Source organism: Anser anser (genome assembly GCF_964211835.1).
Source record: "Anser anser genome assembly, chromosome: 2".
Classification (NCBI taxonomy): domain Eukaryota; kingdom Metazoa; phylum Chordata; class Aves; order Anseriformes; family Anatidae; genus Anser; species Anser anser.
This window is the reverse complement of record NC_139721.1, coordinates 50,483,444-50,506,594: the sequence shown is the minus strand read 5'-3', so window position 1 is coordinate 50,506,594 and position 23,151 is coordinate 50,483,444. Positions and strand designations below refer to the sequence as shown.

At 40.8% G+C, this 23,151-nt stretch overlaps 1 protein-coding gene across 3 annotated transcripts; it reads left to right on the top strand.

Moving 5' to 3' along the window:
* The first annotated feature begins 351 nt into the window (after positions 1–351).
* On the top strand, positions 352–22,918 carry THOC1 (THO complex subunit 1). Of its 3 annotated transcripts, XM_083821863.1 has the most exons (22): positions 352–498; positions 1,120–1,193; positions 1,297–1,357; positions 2,050–2,116; positions 2,974–3,092; positions 4,967–5,015; positions 5,522–5,617; positions 5,905–5,987; positions 6,511–6,584; positions 7,189–7,297; positions 8,498–8,629; positions 9,830–9,930; positions 11,486–11,552; positions 11,725–11,775; positions 12,410–12,480; positions 13,306–13,329; positions 13,752–13,847; positions 14,784–14,849; positions 18,528–18,611; positions 18,845–18,992; positions 20,395–20,473; positions 22,511–22,918. In XM_083821863.1, exons 1-22 carry the CDS (start codon positions 451–453, stop codon positions 22,804–22,806), a joined length of 1,995 nt encoding a protein of 664 aa, XP_083677989.1. In that variant the 5' UTR covers positions 352–450; the 3' UTR covers positions 22,807–22,918. The 3 variants fall into 3 exon arrangements, with proteins under 3 accessions (XP_083677989.1, XP_083677990.1, XP_083677991.1); XM_083821864.1 differs by lacking the exon at positions 13,306–13,329; XM_083821865.1 differs by lacking the exon at positions 20,395–20,473 and having other exon boundaries at positions 22,511–22,676.
* The last annotated feature ends 233 nt before the right edge of the window (positions 22,919–23,151 follow it).

Sequence of the window (23,151 nt, the reverse complement as noted above, 5' to 3'; positions counted from 1 at the left end):
CCTGATGAGGGAGGGACATCGCCGCAGAGCAGGCTGCTTTCAGGGATCTGGCAGCTGCCAGAGGCACTCGTGGTGAAGGGCGAGGTGAGAGACCAAGGCGCTCAGGGCTTCGGTACTGACCTGATCTCCTCACACTGCCCTAGTGATTTAAAAAATAAAGGCAAAGAAGGTGATTAATAAAGGAGAGCTAAGAGGAGAGAAAAGCAACGGTCTGGTTAGGCATATACGGCTCGGACCAACTCAGCAACTTAAACAGGGTATGAAAACGGGCAGCATTTCTTCCATCATGAGGGCAGGAATGAGCAGCACCGAACCAACCGACGCCGCCCCTGCTCGGAAAACGGGCAGCCCTCCCTCCGCGCCGCGCCAACGGCCGCCAACGGCCGCCAACGGCCGCCCGCCCGCCATCGCGTCATCGCGGCGCGCCGCGGAGCGCTGCCGGCCGGAGCCATGTCGCCGCCGCTCTTCAGCCTGCCCGAGGCGCGGATCCGCTTCACCGTGAGCGCCGCGGGAGCCGGCCGGCACCGGGGGGACGGGACGGGACGGGACCGGGGGTCGGGGGCCGCTGCCATCTTGGGATGGGCCGTGCTGAGGGGGGCGCTGCGGGGGGGCCGCGCCTGGCTCTGGAGAGGGCCCGGCTGGGCACCTGAGGTCCTGCGGGCACGACCCTACCCATAACCCGCCTTTAAAAGCGGGGCTGGGGCTTGCACCGAATCCCAAACCACACAAATCCTCCTGCTGAGAGGGTGAGGTTGTGGGGGGCTTGTGAGTGTTGTAGGTACAGCAGCGGGCACAACACAGCGCGCCCCTTTGTGCTTCGCTGACACCGTTCAGCCCATAGTTAACTCTGGTTTGAGGCGTGATCTGCTACCTCACATGACTAATTTGCTAGATATTTATTGTTATTTATCCTACTCTTTCCAAAGGCTCCTTTGTAAATCGATAGATGGTGTGCATTTACATGTAAATCAATACATGGTGTGCAATACACGGTACCTTTGCACTTCTGACCACCATCAGGTGGCAGAAAAAAAAAAAAAGTGGTCTGGCAGAAACAATTTTGGTAACATTATAGTTTTGTTCTGCTTTTGTAACTTTTGTCTGTTTACACTTTGATAGTCTTCCACCAGAGAGGCCCTGCATAACAAAACTATCAAACCGTTGCTGAACGCATTTAACCAGATTCCTGGGAGGTAAGTGGCTGCCACTTGCTTTAAAAGGTTCCCATTTTCAGATCATTTTTATGTGTTCCTAATAATAACGTTATTAACTGATGTGGGATGTTTGCGTTTGCAGTGAAAACGAAAAGAAGTGTACCTTGGATCAAGCTTTTAGAGTTATTGTAGAAGAAGAAATAGTAAGTACTTCAAACTGCTACAGCATATCTCTTGATATAAATCCAACTTTAATCCACTAGTTAGGATATTAATTTAACAGCAGCTTACTGCAGTATTGGGAAATACTGTTTATTAAAAAAACATGAATTATATGAAAGTTATGTAATTAATACGGGTGATTATAGGAGTGTGGTAGGTAGGACAGAATGGCAGTGTTTGGCAGATACCAGCCTATACTGAGAGGTGTTGACTTGGCCTTTTTCATCAGCTCTTTCTAATGTTTATGTAGGTCTGCTTAGTCTGAAAATTCGAGTTCATAAATATGGATTATTCTGCGTTATACTTCGAGTGAGAGTGGGGTGGAGTGGGATATTTGTTACTAGCACGTAACAAAGCTGCCTGGCAGTAAACAAAAGGAATCAGGTGTTTTTGTTGGTATTACTTGAATGTAGGCAGAATGCAGGGTAGTTATATTTAGAGGTAAATGATGCAGTCTGCAGAGTAAATATTGTAGGGTCTTCAACAGCCAGAACTGGTCAAGAAATGTTGCTCATTCAGTAAATCTGTTTACAGTTAACTGACGGGCCTGATGTAACAGATTGAAATTTCAATGTCAATATCTGTTATACCCCTGCTTGGAAACAAGAATTTCAGTTTCATTAAATGTATTGAAGTCAGAATAAAGAAGTTTAAAACTGTTCTTTTTGCTTAGATAAATAAAGCTCCATGTGAAAATCTCCTGGCAATTATTTCTCTTGCTATTAATGGAGTCACAGAAGGTGAGCATCTTTTTCTCAAATCTGTTGGCAGTTTGGGGGGCTGTAAGGTTGTTTCAGATTTTAATACCTTGATTTTTGTAAGTTGTATTCAGCAATTGGCTTTGATAAAATGTGGTCTTTAGGCTAGTGGTTAACTGTTTCATGAGAGGAGTGAAATAAGAATTAAATTCAGTTACCTGTGTGACCTTTGTGTTGGAATCTTTTTTTGAGTTCTACTGAATGTCTCTGCACATCTCCCACATACTGACCTGTCAGTACACGGGTGTTTTTTAGGTACTTGGATCTGTTTTGATAACTGTCCCCTGTGTCAGAAATCATTGTGCTAATCTGTTCTGAAGAGCCTTTCACATGCTTCCGCTTGTTTACTTGTTCGTATTACCTATCAAATACTCATTTGTTTTATTAAGTATAGTTCAATTACATACATGTCTTATCAACTGTAGAATAACATGACCTATGATTATGGTGAATGCAGATGTTAGCAAGGTACAGAGTGTGGATATACATGCTTGAGGAAAAGACTCTCAGACTTCTTATGTGTATGCAGTAGAACTGTGGATTTAGAAGTCTAAAGGAGTTTGTGAGATGTAAAACTAACTGTTTGAGTCTTCTGAGATTTTTAAAACAGTTCTTGTTTAGTATTTTCTATACATTAATACAAAGCTCTCATCTGCATGTGTACATGTATACAAAAATAGCTTCAGTGGGACTTCTTACTTTAGCCAAAGCTTTTTGTTAGGCTTTGTAGGAACCCAGGAAAACTTTTTGCTTTCTTGGGAACCTGTCCATCAAATGCCATGCATCTTACTGCATTTCAGTTCAAATTTGCTGAACAAAATACTTGCTGTTCTTCATAGGTATCTGCACTGCATCAACCCCTTTTGTGCTCCTGGGAGATGTTCTGGATTGCTTGCCTTTGGATCAGTGTGACAAAATTTTCACTTTTGTGGAGAAGAATGTTGCTACATGGAAATCAGTAAGTATTTTTCCAAAATGTATGTTATGCCAAAGCTTTTGTCTACTGAAATAATTTATATAAACAGATTTTAATTGTCTTTGAATCCATCTGTGTTAGAGTTGTAGCATTAAGCTTGTTGTGTTTCGATGCTTAAAAGTGTCAGGGCAGCAGAGGACAGAAAATTAATACTAAAAGATTATAATTTTGGTTGTTCTATTTCTAACTACGTTCTCTTCCATCTACAGTGTGCAACACATTTAGACAGTGGAAATTTATCTTCAGATACACAATTTCTATGAAAGCCGCCTCTCTTGCCTCTGCTTCCTAAGAGCAGCAGGAGATTCCCCCTCTCCAGTTTGCAGGAGAGGAGGCCTTATAGATGTTGTGGTTTAACCTGGCAGGCAGCTCTGAGCCACACAGCCATTCACTCAACCTCCCCCCTCAGTGGGATGGGAGAGAGAATCGGGAGAAAAAGAAGTGAAAGCTTGTGTGTTGAGATAAAGACAGTTTAATAGGACAGAGAAGAAAGAGCAATAATGGTAAAAGAAATAATAATGTGTACAAAGCAAGTGATGCACAATGCAGTTGCTCACCACCTATCTGGCTGATGCCCAGCCCATCCCCAAGCACACCATATCCCACACATCCCCCCCACCCCATCCAGCCACCCCATATTCATTGTTCAGCATGATGCCACACGGTGTGGGACATCCCTTTGGCCAGTTTGGGTCAGCTGTCCTGGTTCTGTCCCCTCCCAGCTCCTCGTGCACCCCCAGCCTCCTTGCTGGCAGGGTGCTGTGAGGAGCTGAAAAGTCCTTGGCTTTTTAATTGCAGCAGTTAAAACATCAGTGTGTTCACCAACATTATTCTCATCCTAAATCCAAAACACAGCACCATACCAGCTACTGGGAGGAAAATTAACTCTGTCCTGGCCAAAACCAGGACACTAGATCCTTTCCTTAAGGGAGCAATGGTGACTAAAGTGGTGGTGGATACATTGCCCTAAAATATGTATGCTCTTGAACAAACTGTGCTGAGGCCTGCATGAGGGTTCTGTGTTCTTGCGGTGCGGTGGTGCCATGGCAGTAGAAGAGCTGCTGCGACAGGCTGCTTGAGCTCTTTGTGTTGTGGGCACTGTTCATTGAAGAGGGAATTCAGGGTGTCAGGCAGAAGTCCTAACCTGCCTGCATTTTTGTTCCAAGATCATAAGAAATCTTGTTTTTCAATATCCTTGGTTTGTTCTTTGGCAGTACTGCCAGGACCATAAATGTCAGCAGCTCCATAGATAATACCTAAAGAGCGTTCCAGTTTGTTGTAGCGTTTTCCTAGCCTGGATTCCTTGACCTCTTCCCGTAGACATTCGGGCTGCTCTATTTGAGATAACGTAGTCTTCCCTGATACATTCACAAATTGCTCTTTATCATTAATTCAAGCATCTCTCATTTTCTTACTGCCAAACTGCTATTACTGTGAATGCTCTAAATCTTTTGTGTGTTGCTCTTTATATATGTATAGAAATAATGCATGGAAGAATGAGGGAAATGAGTGTGAAACATAGTGTGGTCCAGGAAAAACAAGGAGGATCCTACTCATGCATTTTATTGTTATGTGTGGAGATTTTTAGTGGTTTGTTTGGGGTTTTTGTTTTTCCTTTTTTTTTGAGGGAGGGAAACTGGATTTAAGTGTTGTGGTTTATGCTTTCTTGAAATTTGTGGGATTGTTTGTTTTATGTTGGCCTTTTGTGAAAACAATTTCTTATTTAAGGGAAAACTGAAATTTAGAGTTAAGAGTAGGAATAACTTAAACTTGCTCATGCCTTGTGATTTAATTAAAAATGCTCAAAAACATTTTTGCTGTCTCTTAATGATCTAAATACTTTTACTCTGTTTCAGAATACGTTTTATTCTGCAGGGAAAAATTACTTGCTACGAATGTGCAATGGTGAGTTCTAGTTTTTCACAGGTTGTGGTGGGGAATTAAGGAACAGGAGATTAAAGTGAGTTTAATAATTTGATTTACAATCAGATGTGTTCAATAAGTAATAAAAGGCAGGTCACTCATCTTAGTGCATGTTCATGAGTCTTGCAGATTAATGTAAAAGTTATTCTGACCTTAGGGAAATCTCCTCTTCATCAGTGGAGGTACTTAAAGAAGAACATCTGAGAAGTATTTATTTCTCAGCAATGATGTGGCCCCAGTCAGAGGCAGTATTTAAGTCGGATTTGTTTGAACTAATATTTTCTTGCCAATGTAGGAATTCAGAGAATAAATAGAATACGTTTGGGAAAACTGTGGCTGATCTGAGGAAGTTACTAGCATTTAAATTTACAAATCTTAGCTTCTCTTCATGGGTTATGTAGGATGTGATTAGCAAGTCTTAAAGTCTAGCGTGTGAGAAATTGAAAGAGGGACAAATACTAATATTCTTTACTTTTTGCAATATTTAGATCTTCTAAGAAGATTATCAAAGTCACAAAACACAGTCTTCTGTGGAAGAATTCAGCTGTTCTTGGCTAGGTTATTTCCGCTTTCTGAAAAGTCAGGTAAGATTTTTCCATTTCATCACACCTAACACATGGCAAAGACTAAATATGGTGAATGTTTTAAGCTTCCGAAGGTTGCAGATGAAATCCAGTTGGAGAAATCACTTTGTATCTTATTTCTTGTCTCTGTTGTTAATGTTGTAGCTGGCTTTAATTTATTGTGATTTCAAGCACAGGTTTTGAATGCTGTTTCTGAGAATTTAATAGCAGTGTCTCATAAGCAACCAAGAGAATGAACAGACTTATGAACTTCACAGCTTTTGAGACTGACCTTCTGTTTTCTGCAGGACTTAACTTGCAGAGTCAGTTTAACCTGGAAAATGTCACTGTTTTCAATACCAATGAACATGAGAGCACGTTAGGACAGAAGGTGAGACTTCCTGTGCCATTTTTCACTCATTCTGCAGAAAACAATTCTGTAAACACCTAAGATTGTTTGTACAGAAATGGGCTACTGTGCAGAATTCTACGTTCAGAACTGTATGTTCATAATTTGGTTGTCCCTCTTCCACACCAACCTGCTGATTCTGGAAATGGGCAAGTTATTTGGTACAGTAAACTGTGTAGGTTTGGGAGGTGGGGGGGAGATCTTGATTTGACTGTGAGAGATGAGAACCGTCACTAACTGTAAAAAGTTTTCTCTACGGTCTACAGAGAATAGAGCTTTCCCTATGATTTTTTCTTTTCTCCAACATAAGTCAGGCTACTGCTGTAAAGTGTATTATGGTGTTAAGATAGGGACTTGTGCATTTTACTGGAGGTCTGTTAAATTACCAGCCTAAGCTTTCTCATCTAGAGTGCAATGAAAGGTATAAAACTACAGAACACCATGAAAAACGTATACAAATTACAGTGGCACTTATATGAGCTCTTTATTATTTTATTCCTATTAGCACTCAGAGGAAAGAGATGAAGGAATGGAGGTAGAAGAAGGTGAAATGGGAGATGATGAAGCCCCAACAAGCTGGTGAGCTTATAACAAGTCTAAACATTGAAACATGATTTTATAAAGTGAAAGGAAAGAACAGTTTGGAAAATAACCTTAAATGTTGTGCTCAGAATTCTTCTCATTTCTTGCCCCCTTGAGACTAGATAGTTGTTTTTTTTAATGGAAGCAGTTTTTTTTAAATGGAAGTTGCCTAGAAGTGTAAAGAAGTCTACACATTATTTGAAAAAGTTACGTACCCTGGCTGAAAACCACTGGTATTCTTTCACAGTTCTCCCAAGTATCTTGACAAAACTTGTTCTGGTAAAACGTGTTCAGAGATAATGAGCACATGCTGTATGTGCTTTTAGGAAAAAAGACTGTTTAGGAAAAAACAGTCCTTTTTTAGGAAAAAGACTCCATTCCCCAGGCAGTGTAAAACTCCTAGATCCCTTTTGCTTCACCGTTTGTGTTTTTATGCTGGAAAAACAGTAGGCTGGATGGAAGACTCTTTTAGGGACAAGTTTTGAATGATAGACTTTTCCATAAGGGCTCACTGTTGACTTTATTGCACCTTTCTGAGTGGACTTGAATTTAATATAGTGCTTTCAGTATGGGTTTTCTTAACCATATGTTTTTTTTGCAGTTCCATTCCAATAGATTATAACCTGTATAGAAAATTCTGGTCACTTCAAGATTACTTTAGAAATCCTGTGCAGTGCTATGAGAAGGTCTCATGGAAAACTTTTCTTAAGGTAATCTCAGTTCATGTGTTCAACAATTCATCCTAAGTAAAAACTAAGAAAAAAATTTACATGAGTAAAAGAGTGACTGAGCAAGAATAGAACAGTTCAACTGTTAATGCTATTGAAAATGAGGAACATATGAGGAAGTGCATTTTGCTGGTTTCTAAAGTGAGCCTTCGACAGTAAACAGTATATTAAGATGCGCTGTAAATCCTCTGATAAAACTTGAGTAAGTCAATTACAGAAACACTTCGTATGTTTCAGTAATGTCAGAAGTACCTTTTTCGTGATTTATTAGTTGCAACAAGCAGAACTTTTAAAATAGTTCTACCTAATCCCAGGTCTTTCTTTTGAATATTGTTTATTTTTGAATATTAATCCCACTAGAATCCTAAAACTGATAGGATTCTACTGAAACAGATCACTTTATAGTAGCAATGACTTGAACCAGCTGTAGACTTCAGCCACCTGTTTCAATTTTACTTACTTTGAATGTTGAGGATGATTTACTGCAAAGCTACCCATTTCTTCACACTTGGTCATTCAGTTTCTACTTAACAGTAAGAAGCCCACTTCTTTTCCACTTTTTTTTTTTAAATCTTTGTAATGTAGAAATTGAGGTAACATCTGTACAGACATCCTAATATAGATCTGGTTAATGAGGTCTATGTTCTCAGTTCAAAAAAAAAAAGGATTATAATAATAAAACATGGCTGAGAGAATGAAGGTCAGGTTGAAAATCTTCAGATGATTTTTTTTGACAGATTTTCTTCATTACAGTTTTAAGGCTAAGTTGATTTTAAGAACACCACTGCAAACTTAACTCACCTATATAACTTTGTATGTGTTCTGAACAAACTTCATGATGTTTGAATGTAAGCACTATCATCATACATACCTTTTTTCATCATAACATGTAAACAAGAAAGCGATTGCGCATCCATCACAACTCATAGCATTTTGTCCTTAGTAGGTTTAAATGCTCCAAATGATCGGATATTCTGAAATGATAAATAATGCTTTGACTGTCATAGGTGATGTTCAGAGATTCCGTGTGTGCACTGTGGCAAATAGGTGTTATTTTGACTGGCTGATATCACCTATAAATGATTTTACTTGCTTGGTACTAAATCTGTTATAGTTCTCTAATTAAATACAAGCTTTCTTAGTTTGTTTTTTTTTCATGTGGTAAATAACTTTGTTTTATAGTACTCAGAAGAAGTTTTGGCTGTTTTCAAAAGTTACAAATTGGATGATACTCAGGCTTCCCGAAAAAAGCTGGAAGAACTAAAAACAGGCGGAGAACACGTATATTTTGCAAAGTTCCTAACTAGTGAAAAGGTACGTGATCTCTTTGCTCAGAATCAGAGTAGCTGAGGTTGGAAGGAACATGTGGAGATAATCTCGTTCACCCTCCCTGCTCTCAGCTCGAGCAGGTTTTGATCTGCACCACGTCCAGTTGGGTTTGGAATGTCTCCCCAGTTTCTCCAACAATCCCATTGCATTGACTGCTGCATTAAGATAAATTTCTTCTGTTCTTACATTTTATTCCTTCTCTGTGGATTCTGTCTGTTTAGTTGATGATTCAGGGACTACTATTTCTGGAATAGTCTGCAGTAAAGCTGTTATTTATTTATTTCACTCGATAGGTTTTGTTTGTTTGTTTGTTTTCATTTTAAAAAGGGAAATTAAAGTAAATATTTACTGAGCTGCTTTTTTATTGTCTTTACAATTACGCTTTCAAAACTTGGCTGATGTGTTAACCATATTTCCTGTTTCTTAACAGTCTTGTTTAAAATTGCTTTGAAAAAGCTATTGAGCGTTTTGAACTCTGTTAAGAGTTAACTAAGGAATGAAACGCTATTGAATTGAATCCTAACGCTTTTGTCTTCATTTGGGAATAACTTGTAACTTTAACTTTTACAAGCAAGCTTAGTAGATGACAAAGCAAGTCACAATGCAAAATAAGTTTTCTCTTTCTGGGATTGGGAAAGGGGAGGGGAGGAAGAGGCAGGCTCATAAGCCTTTGACTTGTGTGTCAAGAATTTTAAAATAATATAGAATTGGTTGCTTAATAAACACATAAGTGAAAGGTCTTTTTTTTTTTTTTTTAAACAATCTTCAGTGTTCTCTTTGTATGAGCTATCATGTTGCAGTGTGGGGGGTGTGAACCAAGCAGTGTACCAGTGTACAAATGTTGATGAGGGTAAACCCTTTTGTGATAGCCAAACCCTTGTGTAGCCAGTAGTTCACATGAAAAGATAGCAAGCTGTTCTTAAGTTACAGAAAAATTTGAATATTTGTTTTTCCAAATTCTTGTTCATTTCAATGTGAACAATTCTTTTTGTGAAATCCAGCAGTATAAAATTCAGTAAACAAAAACTTAGAAATATGATTTTATAATGACTCGCCATCATCTTCTTGTAAAAAAAAAAAAAAAAAAAAGTCCTCATCTGGTTTATCTGAAAATATTTGTTGATATTTTTTCAGTTATGTGTTTAGTGTCTTTAAAATCTGTGTAATTCTTTTGTTTTTGTCTAGTTGATGGATTTACAGCTGAGTGACAGTAACTTTCGCCGTCACATCTTGTTGCAGTATCTAATACTATTTCAGTATCTGAAGGGACAGGTCAAATTTAAAAGGTAATATGGATTGAGTTAAACTGAAACATTTTAAAAGCACTTACATCTACTCATTCTAAGGTTCTTGTGAATCTTGTGGAGCCCTGGACTGGTAAATATAAGAGGTGGATTAAATTATTTTACGGCAGTAAAGGGGAGGTCTCATTCCTACCTTTCTGTGTTCCTCTTGGTGTGATTCTCTGCTTCCCCTTGCAGGGACACTAGTGTTTGTTAGTCTCTTTCAAGTTTGTGCAGTTTTCTAGGGTAGCAAAACCACATCTACTCATCTTTGCAGAGTTAGTTTTCTGTCAGATTAGTGAGTTGGGTGGGATTTCAGATAAGCAGAGACCTCTAGAGCTTGCTTAAAGTGGGTGCCAGCCATGAGAGGGAAGGAGTGCCTCTCTTTAATAGCAGCAGACCGTTAGGTAGTGCAGGATACCTATAGATTCAAAATAATGGCATATATATCATCAACTCTGCCATCCACATGCAGCATTGTTTGCTGATTTGTTTCTTCCTAAAGCTCTGCAGAATTCTGTCTAAAAAAGCAAGAAATAACAAGGGTGACTATTACTTTTATAAACTGATGGGACAGAACAAAGCCCTGTCTTTTCCTACTCAGTACTCCAGTGTTACGCTGAAGAAAAATGTTCCTGTTTGTTCTTTTCCTGTGCCATTAACCATATGGGCACATAAAGATTAACATTTAAGGCAGCTGTCTTTCACCTGTAATATACTGCCTTTTGCAAACAGATCTCAGAGAACTTTGCAAACTAGATTAGTTTTATTATCCTCATTCTATAATTTATTTACCAAGGTGAGCCAGTGGCAGAGAAGGACTAGAATTCAGGTATCCTGAATTGCACTTCAGCCGTGTAGAGGTGATAGTTGATCATTTCAGTGACAGTTCATTCAGCAGTTCATTAAAAGCACTCATTTATCAGTGGTCAAGGATGCTGTAATATATATATGGCATGGTATAACACTAATTTGTTCACAAAAGAATTCTGGTCTCTTCTTGGAAATGAAATGAGCCACATCCTAAGTATTGTATTTATTTCTGCTTTTTACTTTATCACTTCTACTTACTAATTGCATTATAATTCTAGGTTATGCTATATAGAACTCATGTTTTAAGGTACTCAAGATCTGTGTCTATATAATGGCAGTAGATTAATTCTTTCTTTTACTATGTTTTGTCTACAGTAGTGCTTTAGCTGAGGTTAGGAGTGGATCTTTTGAAGTCTGTTTTTTTTGCCCACTTGCTGTGCTTTGGGTCCACATAAAGATCTGTTCTTGAATCACACAAACAAACTTTCTACTCAGTGAAGGTAAACCTGAAAGCATATTCCACAAACACATCAAATTAACTCCACAAACCAAAAAGTGTTCAGTCCATGGGACCAGATCAGAGCATATTCAGAGTTCCTTCTTCAACTCCCCTCCAACACCTCTCAGGAAGCACAGAAAGCATGTAATGTAAAGAGTGTGTCCTCAGCGCTGTTTCAATGTGTAGTCAACTCTTCACATTGAAAAAAAAAAAGTTGATATAATGATTTTTCTTTTTCGATTCCAGTTCAAACTATGTTCTAACAGATGAACAATCTCTTTGGATTGAAGATACTACAAAGGCAGTTTACCAGGTTGGTACCATAGAGACTTATGTAAAAATTACATAGAAAAAGTAGTTACCTCATCTAATAGTGTATTAACCACCTTTGAAGCAATAACAGCCATTTTGTTTGTTTTTTCCTAAATATTCTGCTAAGTATAATGTTAAAAGTTCTCTCTTTTTTTTTTTCCTCCCAATCATAGCTTCTTTCAGAAAATCCGCCAGATGGAGAAAGATTCTCAAAAATGGTAGAGGTAAGTACTTTGGTGCACATCTGAACCAAAGTCTTTCTAGAGTGTCTAAGGAGTAAAAAGGCCATATCAGTATAAACCATCTCTTAGAACATAAACATAACGTCTGAGAGACCTTTTATCTCATCTCAGTAAGAGAGATCTCATAATATCTTTTTATTTTTTGCCACATTTTCCCATGTTTTTGTTAATGTGCTTTTCTTCTTCCTACTGGGGAGAAATGGAAATGGTCATACATGTGCATGTATACATCCATGAGATGCTGATCATTTAAAATTATATATATCTTTGCAGAAAGGAGTACTATGCCCAGAGACATGGGAATAAGACACAAATGGAATTTAACCTTTTTTCAATCTTCCTGCTTTCTGTTTTTAATTTTCCTTTGGCTATATCTCTTTCTTTGCTCAGAGAAGGAGAAAGAAAGCCTTTCCCATAGTCATTGGAGAGAGGAGGTGCGCTATTTTTGGATAAACTAAACCAACTGCATAAGATTATACTGCTGAACTTCAAATTTGTGGCTGAAATATGCTAAAACCAAGTTTTCTCCTTAGTTACAAAAGCTTAATTAATATCTGTGGGGCCAACTTTTAAGGTAATTATGACTGTGATAATGTGGAATGTTATGTTTCTGCAGCATATATTAAATACTGAAGAAAACTGGAACTCATGGAAAAATGAGGGCTGCCCAAGCTTTGTGAAAGAAAGGTATCTCTTTCGAAGTAGAAATTTGTCATTTATTTGAAATGATGGCTCAGCTTCTGAATATGTACCCCCAGTGTATATAAACTTAATGATTCGCACAGCCTTGACATTTGTGTAGTTGGATGTCCCTTCCATGTGTGTAGAATGCTCTTAAATTTCTGCCAAAAGTTTTAAGGCTTCATTATGCTGATGAAGAGGTGGTGATGCGTCTCTGGGTCTCAGGAGAGCATTCCTTATTGTCTCATTGGCAGCATTTTGTTCTCTTAATACGAAGGATCCAGTGGCTGGGGATCACGTTGTCTCCCTTCCTGCCTTTGGCAGACGCTATGATGAAGAATTTAGTGCCTGACTTTGCTACATACCAGTATGGATTGCCTCTTAAGGCAATTCCTTTGGCATTATGGCTTTAATGGGGTAGCAAACCTGGAATTATTATTGTTTGCCACTTGGTGGCGATCACTTACCTGAAAGGAAAATACAGTTAGGTGGCTATTGCCGTCAAAAGATTTCCTGCGTAATTAGTTACTAACGAGTGGCAAACTTGAATTGAGATTTCATACGTGTGCTTGACTATTTTGAGGTGGTGACCAAACGTTCCTCTTCTTGTTCATTCTCTCCACTGGCCACAGCCCTTAGTGGTAAGGAGCAGACGGGTCATTACCTTTTCACTAATTCTTTTATGCAGAGATCAGGTGGAGCCATCTTTTCCTGGCTTCAGCAATCTGCAGAAAAGGGAGGGGGGTGGTAACAAGAGAGAAATAACTATTGGAAAAGAAAATGTAAAATTATTAAATCTGACTTTTATAAATGTTCTGTCTCCTTCTTTAGATCTCAGCCAGAGTTTCAGCTTGGGTAGGTCTTACCCTTACCTCAGTGATGTGGGATCTCTATTCTCTGATCCCATGAAATCAGGTGCAGCTGGGGAAGGAGAGCTTGCAATCGTAGTGCAGATGATCCCAGCAGCAGGGTAGATCACACTTAGTATGTGCTGCTGGAATAAATGTGATTTGCTTCTTTTTCTATACTGGAACTCTGATAAAACTTTAAATTTGTGAGTGAACTGATTTTGGTGTCTGGCAAATCCCTTTCCTTATCTCTGCTTTATGTTCTCTGTTTTCTTCCCCCTTCTTTCCACCCTGGGAATCCCAGTCTTTCTGAATACCTTCACTGTGATTTAACTCAAAGCCACCTGAAATGAAATGTCTTGGTTTTGTTATCTTAAATATTACTGGTTTGATATTAAAGAGCTTTTTTTTTTTTTTTTTTTCATTTAGGCCTCCTGATTCTAAGCCAATGAGGCCTGCGAGAAAGAGGCCAGCTCCTGAGGATTTCTTAGGAAAAGGACCAAACAAAAAAATCCTTATGGGGAAGTACGTTTTTTGGTTTGCTTTGGTTTTGTTTTGGTTTGGTTTTTGTTGTTGTTGCTTTTCTTTTCCTTCAGAGGGTTTCTGTGGTGGTGGTTACTGTGGTGGTGGTGGTGGTTTTTTTTGTTTTGTTTTTTCTTTATCTTTGTTTGCCACTGATTGTTTTTCCTAGTGAGTGCTTTTCAAACTTCCTCACTTTGGAAATGCCAAGAAAGAATAGCCAGGGAACATGCCAGTTGGTTCAAAACTTGCAGTAGGCTTGTCCTTAGTCATCTCTTGAAGATCCCTTATAAATAGTCCATAAGTCATAGGCTGCAAATCAGTGTTTTTATACTTGTTGGACCAGTTTTCATCCTTTTGTTTTCCTTATTTTTGCTTAAAATGTATCTATGCCATGGATTTTAAAATAACACCTACTGATATTTTATCCGTGGGGCTAAGTAACTTGCATAATACTTCCATTGGAGAGAATATATCAAGAAGAATTCAAGTGCTATGTTTTTCCACTTTATTACCAGGAGAAATGATAGTCTTTTTCTTGTAACTGTTCACCCAACCTAGGTGTGGAAATTTTGATCTCCTCTTGAGCCTCAAGATGTTGAACTGAGTTACTAAACACTGAGTGTTCAGTGTCCCTTCTGAAAAAGAAAACGATAAATTATTTCATTTATCAAAACAAAATGTCCTGTCCACAGATCAGCCGGAGACTATAGTAGAAGTTTAGAATGTCGTTTTCCTTATTTGCAACATCAGATAAGGTTTATGTCACTTCTGGTAATTCCTGACATGTTTGTATCCCAAAATTTGTATGACAGGCTTTATTATAAAGGCTTTGGGAAGAGAATTTGTGTAGCACTGTTTCGTGTCTGGCTTTGGGGAATGATGGAACATGGAATGACAGAATGAAGGAGTTCAGTATGTGTTTATGCTCCTCTTTTTCAGTGAGGAACTGACCCGCCTTTGGAACTTATGTCCTGACAACATGGAAGCCTGTAAATCTGAGAGTAGGTAGGTAAGAAATAGTACATCATTGTCTAAAGCTAACTTCCAACACTCTGATTTATGCAAAATTACAGTTATTACGAAGTTGCATAAGGAAAGTGTTTAAGATGATCGTATATAGCGTTCCATTTCACCGTGTGTCTGGAGAGAAGCTGATTATATGCATCTCTGTCTTGAAATCTTCTTACAGTTTTCTTTGCTATTGTTTACTCTCATTTAATAGAGGGTGATTGTAGAATTAGGTAGTTTATGTAGTAAAGGAACATTGCCGAGTCTGTTTCTAATGAAGTTAGCAAGCTATTTAGCCGTGATTTTCAGGTAAGCGTGTGCTTTGGACAATACTAGATAAGATCAAATTGGCTACTGTGCATTGTTTCGTTGCGCACCGGATCTACTAGTAGTGCAGATGTAGAAAAATGCAATTATTGGTTATCCCTTCTGCCTGCACAATTGCAGGAAATACTGAAAACATACTTTGCTACATGACTGTCTTCTCGTTAAAGATAGCACGTAATTCCCTTTTGTGCTGATGTGATACCTCCTGTGGAAATTTGGAAAAGGAATTGGATGGTTCTCAAAGAGGGCTTTGCTGGTGGGGGCTGGATGCCTGGGGAGAGGTGCTACCTGGCAGGTGTCCTGAAGGGAGGAATTTAATTTCCAAAGGTTGAGAGCTCTGCTGAGGAAGTGCCTTCCTTTCTTGTGAGGATGACATACGGAGGAAGGCCTTTACTAGACCAAAGGCTAAAGGAATCGTGGTGGTTTTACTCAGGTGGGTGGCCGAGCTCCACCACAACCGCTCTCTCACTCCCCCTACTCAAAGAGGAACGGGGAGAAAATACGATGAAAAGGGCTCAAGGGTTGAGATAAGGACGAGGAGATCACACAGTAATTATCGTGACGGGCAAAACAGACTCAGCGTAGGGAGACAGTAAGATTTATTGCCTATTACTAACAAGCGAGAGAATTGAGAAACAAAGGAAAGAAACCAAAAGCACCTCCCCCCCCATCCACCCTCTTCCACCTCCTCCCCCTGAGCGGCGCAGGGGAACGGGGGAATGGGGGTTATGGTCAGTCTACAGCGCTTCTTCACCGCCGCTCCTTCTTGGACACTCTCGTCCCCTGTGCTGTGGGGTCTCTCCCACAGGATGCCGTCCTTCCCGAACTGATCCAGTGTGGGCTGCCCACAGGCAGCAGCTCTTCAAGAACTGCTCCAGATATGGCTCCGTACCACAGGGTCCATCCCTCAGGAGCAAACTGCTCCCACCTGGATCCTCCACGGGCAGTTTGCTCCTGCCAGGTCACCTGCTCCTGCGTGGTCTCCTTTCCACGGGCTACAGGTCCGGCCCGGGGCCTGCTCCGGCAGGGGTCTTCCACAGGCCGCAGCCTCCGTCGGTGCAGGTCCACCTGCTCCACCGTGGTCTCCTCCACAGGCTGCAGGGTGGAACCCTGCTCCACCGTGGTACTCCATGGGCTGCAGGGGGACAGCCTGCTTCACCATGGGCCTCACCACAGGCCGCAGGGGACTTCTGCTCCGGCGCCTGGAGCACCTCTCCCCCTCCTTCACTGACCTTGGCGCCTGCAAGGCTGTTCCTCACTCCTCTCACTCTCCCAGCTGCTGTGTGGCGCAGCGTTTTTTTTCCCCTGTCTTAAATCTGCTCTCACAGAGGCGCAAAACAACATCACTTATTGGCTCAGCTCTGGTCAGCAGTGGGGCCCTTACCAAACATGGGGCAGCTTCTAGATCCTTCTCACAGAAGCCACCCCTATGGCCCCCTGTTACCAAAACCTTGCCACGTAAACCCACTACAAACCAAAACTTTTCATTCCTGGTGCATGGAGAGGAAGGAGAAAGAGCTTGGGGGAAACACAGACAGGGACAACACACACACAGAAGTGGGGGGGGGGGATTGAGAGGGAACGCATATGATGGTTAAGAGGAAAGAGCAGGTCCCAGAGAGTCTGGATTCGGTTCCAGGTTTTGTTATGGATTCTGTGACTGAATGTGGTCAACAGACTGTCGCTTTTTTACATTGATTCGTCAAGTCTTTATTCAAATGGGGTAATACTTCTTTACCTGTCTTTGTTTAAGATTGCTGTTTTTGGGATAAAATCTGCTTTTTAAAATTTGCATAGTGCCAAATACAGTAGGATTCAAATCAGATGGATTTTTGTAGTGGACTTAAACGTGCATGTAGTCAGTAACACACTGCAAACACGCATGGAGCACTGGTTTTCTGGGCAAAGCATGTTTCTCAAAACAAAACCAAAGTGAACTTAGAAACCAGCGCTCTCTTTTCCCTTTTTTTTTTTTTTTTTTTTTAATTCCCCTGACTGATCACTAGGTTCTCTTGTAGAAGCTGATGTCTCTGTCAAACATTAGGGAGGACAAATACAGGCCATGAGTCTGCTTTATGTGTAGTCTTCAAAAGCGGAAAACTGTCCCTGATCATTGTGAATATTATTTTTGTTGTTACACTTTTAGGTCATATTTCCTTATGTACTGGTTTGAACATCTTACAGAAGCAACCTCTAGCTGTTCAGAGAACAGAAATATCAGTTGACCTTTTAATGTGTCCTCTGTGAACCACAACTTCTGTCTTTTAAATCATGTTATCACAGAAGAGCTGAGGTTGGAAGGGACCTCTAGAGACCACCTCATCCACCTCGCTCAACTACAGCAAGTAGCTCAGGACCCTCTCCAGTCAGGTTTTCAAAGTCTCTCCACAAGTGGAAGCTCCACAGCGTCTGGGCAGCCTGTTCTAGAGTTTGACAACCATCACAGAAAATCTTTGGTTTCCTTTTTTTGGTGGTTGTTGGTTTGTTGTTTGTTTTTTTTATGCTCATGTAAAATTTCCTGTACTTGGACTTGTGCTCGCTGCTACTTGTGCTCTCAGTGAGTAGCATCAGAGAGTCCAGCTCCTTGTTCTTTACCCTCCCCATCAGGGACATCACTGCCTTCTCTTCTCCAGTGTAAAGTACGTGAAGTACGTTCAGCAGAAGGTACAGGGATCACCAGGGGGAGTGAAACGAACATGTTTGAGCAAGTCTGGGAAGCTGCTGTGATGAGATCATTAAGTACAATATTAAGCTGCCTGGTGCTTTCCCATCTAAAATTAGTGACCATAAATAATTGAAGTGGGGTTAGTGGTACTCTGGCTTTCCCTGGTTGCAGATGAACTGGAATGTGAGTGTATGAGGGAAGAGACCCTGTTTTACTTACCCCATCCTATCGAATTGCACGGAACAAACAGCCATTTTAGATTCCCATGTGTTTGTGAGCTCTGCATGTGGGAGTATGTTTCTCATGCTGCCAGTCAGTTGTCGCAGATACTTTTATGAAAGTCTCATTGCTTGATTTCCAGAAGTCTTGTCTTGCCTCCCATGTTCCTTTGTCACCAAACGTTGTTTACAGGTGTTAGTGTCACATTTCAGTATGGCAGAAAGGTTAAGACATATAGTAGGTAGTGCTAGTGATTCCTGACAGATTTCAATGATTATGCAGTGAATAATCTCATAGTACCATGTATCTAACGGATTCTTCATTTATGTGAGGTTGTTAAATGTGAGTTGGTTTTGGTTTTTTTTGCTTCATAAACATCTCAAACTTAATTAAAGAAGTAACTGAAAAACAGCTATTTTAGGGTAGAATGTGAATAGAATTAAGACCCTTACTTTATTTTTTAGGGAATATATGCCAACATTGGAGGAGTTTTTTGAAGAAGCTATTGAACAAGCAGATCCTGAAAATATGGTTGAAAATAAGTACAAGTATGTAGATATTTTTGTTTCGTTTCACTTTGTTATGATCTCTTGCATGTTTGTATTGTTAAAGAAAACCGACTGTTCTCTGTAGTAACTGTGCATCTGTGCTGGACTCCAGTAATGCACAAAAAATATAGATTTGGACAGAATTATATTAATTAGGAAATGACTCAGATCTTTTTGTGTACTTTTATAGATGACAGACTGTTACCAAGCAAATTTGTATTTTTTTTTTGTAGGGCTGTGAACAATTCTAACTATGGGTGGAGAGCATTAAGACTACTAGCACGCAGAAGTCCCCACTTCTTCCAGCCAACAAACCAACAATTCAAGAGTTTACCAGAATATCTAGAAAACATGGTAATCAAATTAGCCAAGGAGCTGCCTGTAAGTGGTATTATCCTATAATAATAATAAATGAATTCATTTGACTTCCTGCCTGTCTCTTTCTGCAGTCCATTTGGTACACGGGGAAAAAAAACACAAGAAAAAGTTTGTACACTAAAGGAAATATTGCAAGTAAAATTGCTTTAATCTATGAAAGTCCCAGTAACACTGAGTTTCAGATAACATTGACTGACATTAACTGCCGAACTTTTCCTTGTGTTCTGTGAACGAACAGCTGTGGCTGTCCAAGTTTTTCTGCACCCCTTGCAAAGTTGGTGGACAGGAATATGTTTCTGCCAAGCTACTTGGGTTCTGCGTTGTAGTGCAGACCGCTTCCACGGCAGGTGTAAGCTGGTGGTATGGCTCATGGTAGCAGTAGCTGTGGTTAGGAAAGGGGCAGCGTGTGTAGCTGAGGATACTGTGGTGTTGCAGCAAGATTTCCAGGGCTCTTTGGTCAGCCCCCTGGTTTTCAAAATACGTAAAGAAAAGTAGACCTTGCGGAGCTGTAAATCTAATCCATTATTGCTTTGTATGTTCAACAATGCAAATCTGAGGCAAGGGCCCTAGGGGTCTTTCAGGTCACTTTATACACAGTGGTAAGAGAGATGAGTGGTTGGGGAGGGGAACGTTTTCTAAGCCTTTGAGTTAGCATACAACCCAGGTATTTCGTACAGATACGGACCCTTGGTTCCGGATTTGAGACCTTTCTTGTCTGTGATGTAAAAACTGGATTGTAATATGTAACATTTTTATTGTCTAGCCATCAGAATTAACTAGATGCTAAAAGCCATTTTAGAAAAAATACTGGGAGGGGAGAGCGGTTTAATAGACAACTTGATGCAGTATTCCTGATGATGCTATGGTCCTGTACCACATATTACGGCAGTAAACAGATGCATGGATAAGGCCTGCAACTGAGATGTAGAAAAAGGAGCCTTTTGTTCATCTTGTCTGATCAGTAGCTAAATCAAGAAGTGAAGAGTCTGCTGTTTGCTTACTTGTTTGCCACCTGTAGCTAGTCTACAAAAAGGTCCGAAAGTACAGAAAACTTGAATTCCTGAGTGAGGAATAAAATGAGTGAAGATTTTTATTTTTTTTTAAGAAAGTAATAAAGCTATGTATGTTATGCAATATTTGTAGTTAGTTTGGAAAGAACTGGAGAGAATCCTGTAAAGTCATTTGATAGCTTGATTAGTTTTTTTGTTGTTAATTTAGAAAAAAAAACCACTGTTTTATTGTTACTGGTGTTCTGGATGCAGAAGACTGGGGGAGACTTTTAATTCTCATATGGGATCATGTCAGATTTCCCATTCTAACACACATGCCAGGGACCATCATAGAGCTGTAAAGTTTCTCTTTAAACACAAAATTCATCCAATGATATTTAGTTCTCTCATTATAGCCTCCTTCTGAAGAAATAAAAACAGGCGAAGATGAAGATGAGGAAGATAATGATGCTTTATTAAAGGAAAACAATGAAAGTAAGATTTGCATGTTCTTAGTCTTTTCACAGTTTCTCTTGATGCATATAGTAGGAGCTGTGTTTAACTGTAGTTTCTGCAGAGGGTCACCAGTCCTGGTTGCCCTGGTACTTCCGACTTGTACCCACGTTCGTACTGAGAAGTGCAGCTTTTCAGGTCACACCTGTAGCGACCTCTCAGTCTCACTGTCTGCAGTGCCGGAAGTGTCCCAGCTTGCTGAGGTTGGATAAGCATTTCCACTAGGAGTCTCTTCCATTTTTGCTCTGTGGTGTGTGCTTAGTGTTACTAGATGTTTGTAGCCCAAAGATCCACAGTGCTTTGTAGAAACCTCCCCAGGTTTTTCTCAGCCCCTCTTCCCTCTTTCTGCCCTTTAGAGGCCACGGGTGAGTGCCTCCCTCTGCCCCTGCTGGAGTAGGTAGCTACGGGACCTTGAGAAATGGATGTGTTCCACTTCTGGTATCATTACTTCATCTGCATTTGCCTGGCTTAAAGGCAAAAGCTTCTCTGACAGAGAAGACAGAAGCCTTCCCGACAAATATCATCTCTTGTTCCTCTCCATGAACCAGCCCCTTCGTGTTTGTCTCTTGCCAGCAATTTTGGTGTGTCATGCTCTCAGGTGTCCTTCCCTGTCCCGTGTGTGTGTCAGTCTGCCTTCCTCCATCCTCATTCACGGCCCCATCTCGCAGTACCTTCTCCCTGGTGTGGTGTAGCTCTGTACGCTAGCTCTTGGATCCAGTGTGGGCAGGGGGATAGGCAGGGTGTGGAACTCACGTGCCGGCTGCTGCTGGTGGCCCGCGTGCTTCCTGAGCTCGGGGGATTTTCTGTTACTGGAAAGCCGCCTGTGGGCCTGTGTCAATACCTCGTCTGCTGCCCGCTTCCATCCAGCATCTGACCTCTTCTTTTCCAGTCTCGTTGTTGATGGTGGAGTTCTCTCCTCCTCAGCCTAGCGCTGCCTGAAACAGCGTTCCTAGTTTCACTGTGTTGAATTTACGTCCTTCTTTAAATACCGTCTTAAAGCAAAGAGGGGGTAGCTGTGGTCTGCACATTTTGCTTAGAAACAGCGGAAGTGATCTGAGTGCTTTTTGTTCTTTTTGTTGTTCATGCTCTCTAGTCCTTTCCCTTGATGTAATGGTTTTAGTTCAAATAAATGACTGTGACTGAAAGCACTTGAAGGAGCTGAAGCTCCATCTGTGCCAACTAACTCTTCAGGTGGGGTGAGGGTGAGCTATTTACTAAAAATTAGGAATATGATGACTTTGTGTAAATAACTCAATCTTTAAGGTGTTTTTGCTTTGTTTTTCCTTTTAAAGTGTGTGAAATAAGCTATGGTTTACCGCCTATGTTTATAGTCCGTGTTAAGTTACGGATTTGTAAACCCACTTGTGTGATCCCTTGACTTCTCAGAAGAGCACAGAATTTAGTGTTTTTATCTTGATGCCAGAATGACAGAAAAGTCCTTAAAGTACTGACCCCATATTAAAGCTGATACCCTATTCACACTGCTGCTAACAGGAAGATGAGGCTTGTTAACTGTTTCATCCTTTAGTAACTCAATAAAAGGGAAGCAAGCTTTTTTTTTGTTATTGAACAAATTTATGCAAGTTTACCTGGGTAAATTCCATAAAATGGCTAAAATAATTCTAGAAGACTAATGTTAAAGCTCACGCTGTATTTTAGTACTACAGCTGACTCATATTGACAATTGCAGGCTACCTGCAAATACTGTTTTCACTTGGAGGCGGCACTTGTGCTGCACTTGAGGCTTTAGCAGTTCTCAGTCAAGCAAAGTTAAAATTGAAAGGAAGTTTTAAGAAGACAGGGAAGGGATGTTCTTCTTGAAACCCACTACATCTGTAAGAAGCCAGAGCTTTTGAGTAGGTTAAAGGCTAAATGGCAGGGTTATGTCAGTCTGGTAGTGAGTAAGAGGTTCGAAATGGGGCAGGACAGGGAGGAATCATTTGCAGTATCGACTCAAGACACTCCCTGAGTCTGCTGCGATTTTTATTGTTTTGGTTTTTTTTTTTTTTTTTTCTCCAGGTCCAGAGGTGCAACGGGACAAAGCCATGACGGGCGAACAAATGGAGCTATTTGCCAGCAGGCTGGGGGAGCACTGGAGGGTCCTGGCCCCCTACCTGGAAATGAAGGATTCTGATATCCGGCAGATCGAGTCGGACAGCGAAGACGTGAGGATGAGGGCCAAGCAGCTGCTGGTTGCCTGGCAGGATCAGGAGGGCGCGCACGCGACCCCCGAGAACCTGATCACTGCCCTGAGCAAAGCTGGGCTCGCTGACCTCGCAGAGAGCCTGACCAACGACACTGAAGGCAGCAGCTGACACGCTCCAGGTGCTAACTGGGGTCCGTGTTGAGGTAATTGTAACAATTGTTGCTAGGTAGTAGCCCTTTGATAGGTGTCTGGTGTTCGATAAACAATAAAAACCTTTTTATGTTGTTGTTCATTGTCCAGGTTTTCTAAGAGGGTTAGTCAGCAAGCTTTAGCTCGGAGGGGGGAAACACAAAAGGGAGGCTGTGTCTTTGTGGGGTTTCTCAGAGCAGGGAGCTGTGTGAGCGGCTCCTACACCACCAGGTGCAGACCATGAAAACGTACCTGGGGCAAGTGTTTCCGAGGGCGCCATGGTCACTGCAGCGAAGAACCTGCAGAGGGGTGCTCGTGCCAGAGG

What these genes read in the sequence shown, in the direction of transcription:
- THOC1 (XM_083821863.1), top strand. Translation starts at nt 451, where the DNA reads ATGTCGCCGCCGCTCTTCAGCCTGCCCGAGGCGCGGATCCGCTTCACC. An exon ending in TATTAATGGAGTCACAGAAG is followed by an intron (nt 2,117 to 2,973) that starts GTGAGCATCTTT and finishes TGTTCTTCATAG; the next exon opens with GTATCTGCACTGCATCAACC. An exon ending in GATGAAGCCCCAACAAGCTG is followed by an intron (nt 6,585 to 7,188) that starts GTGAGCTTATAA and finishes TTTTTTTTGCAG; the next exon opens with TTCCATTCCAATAGATTATA.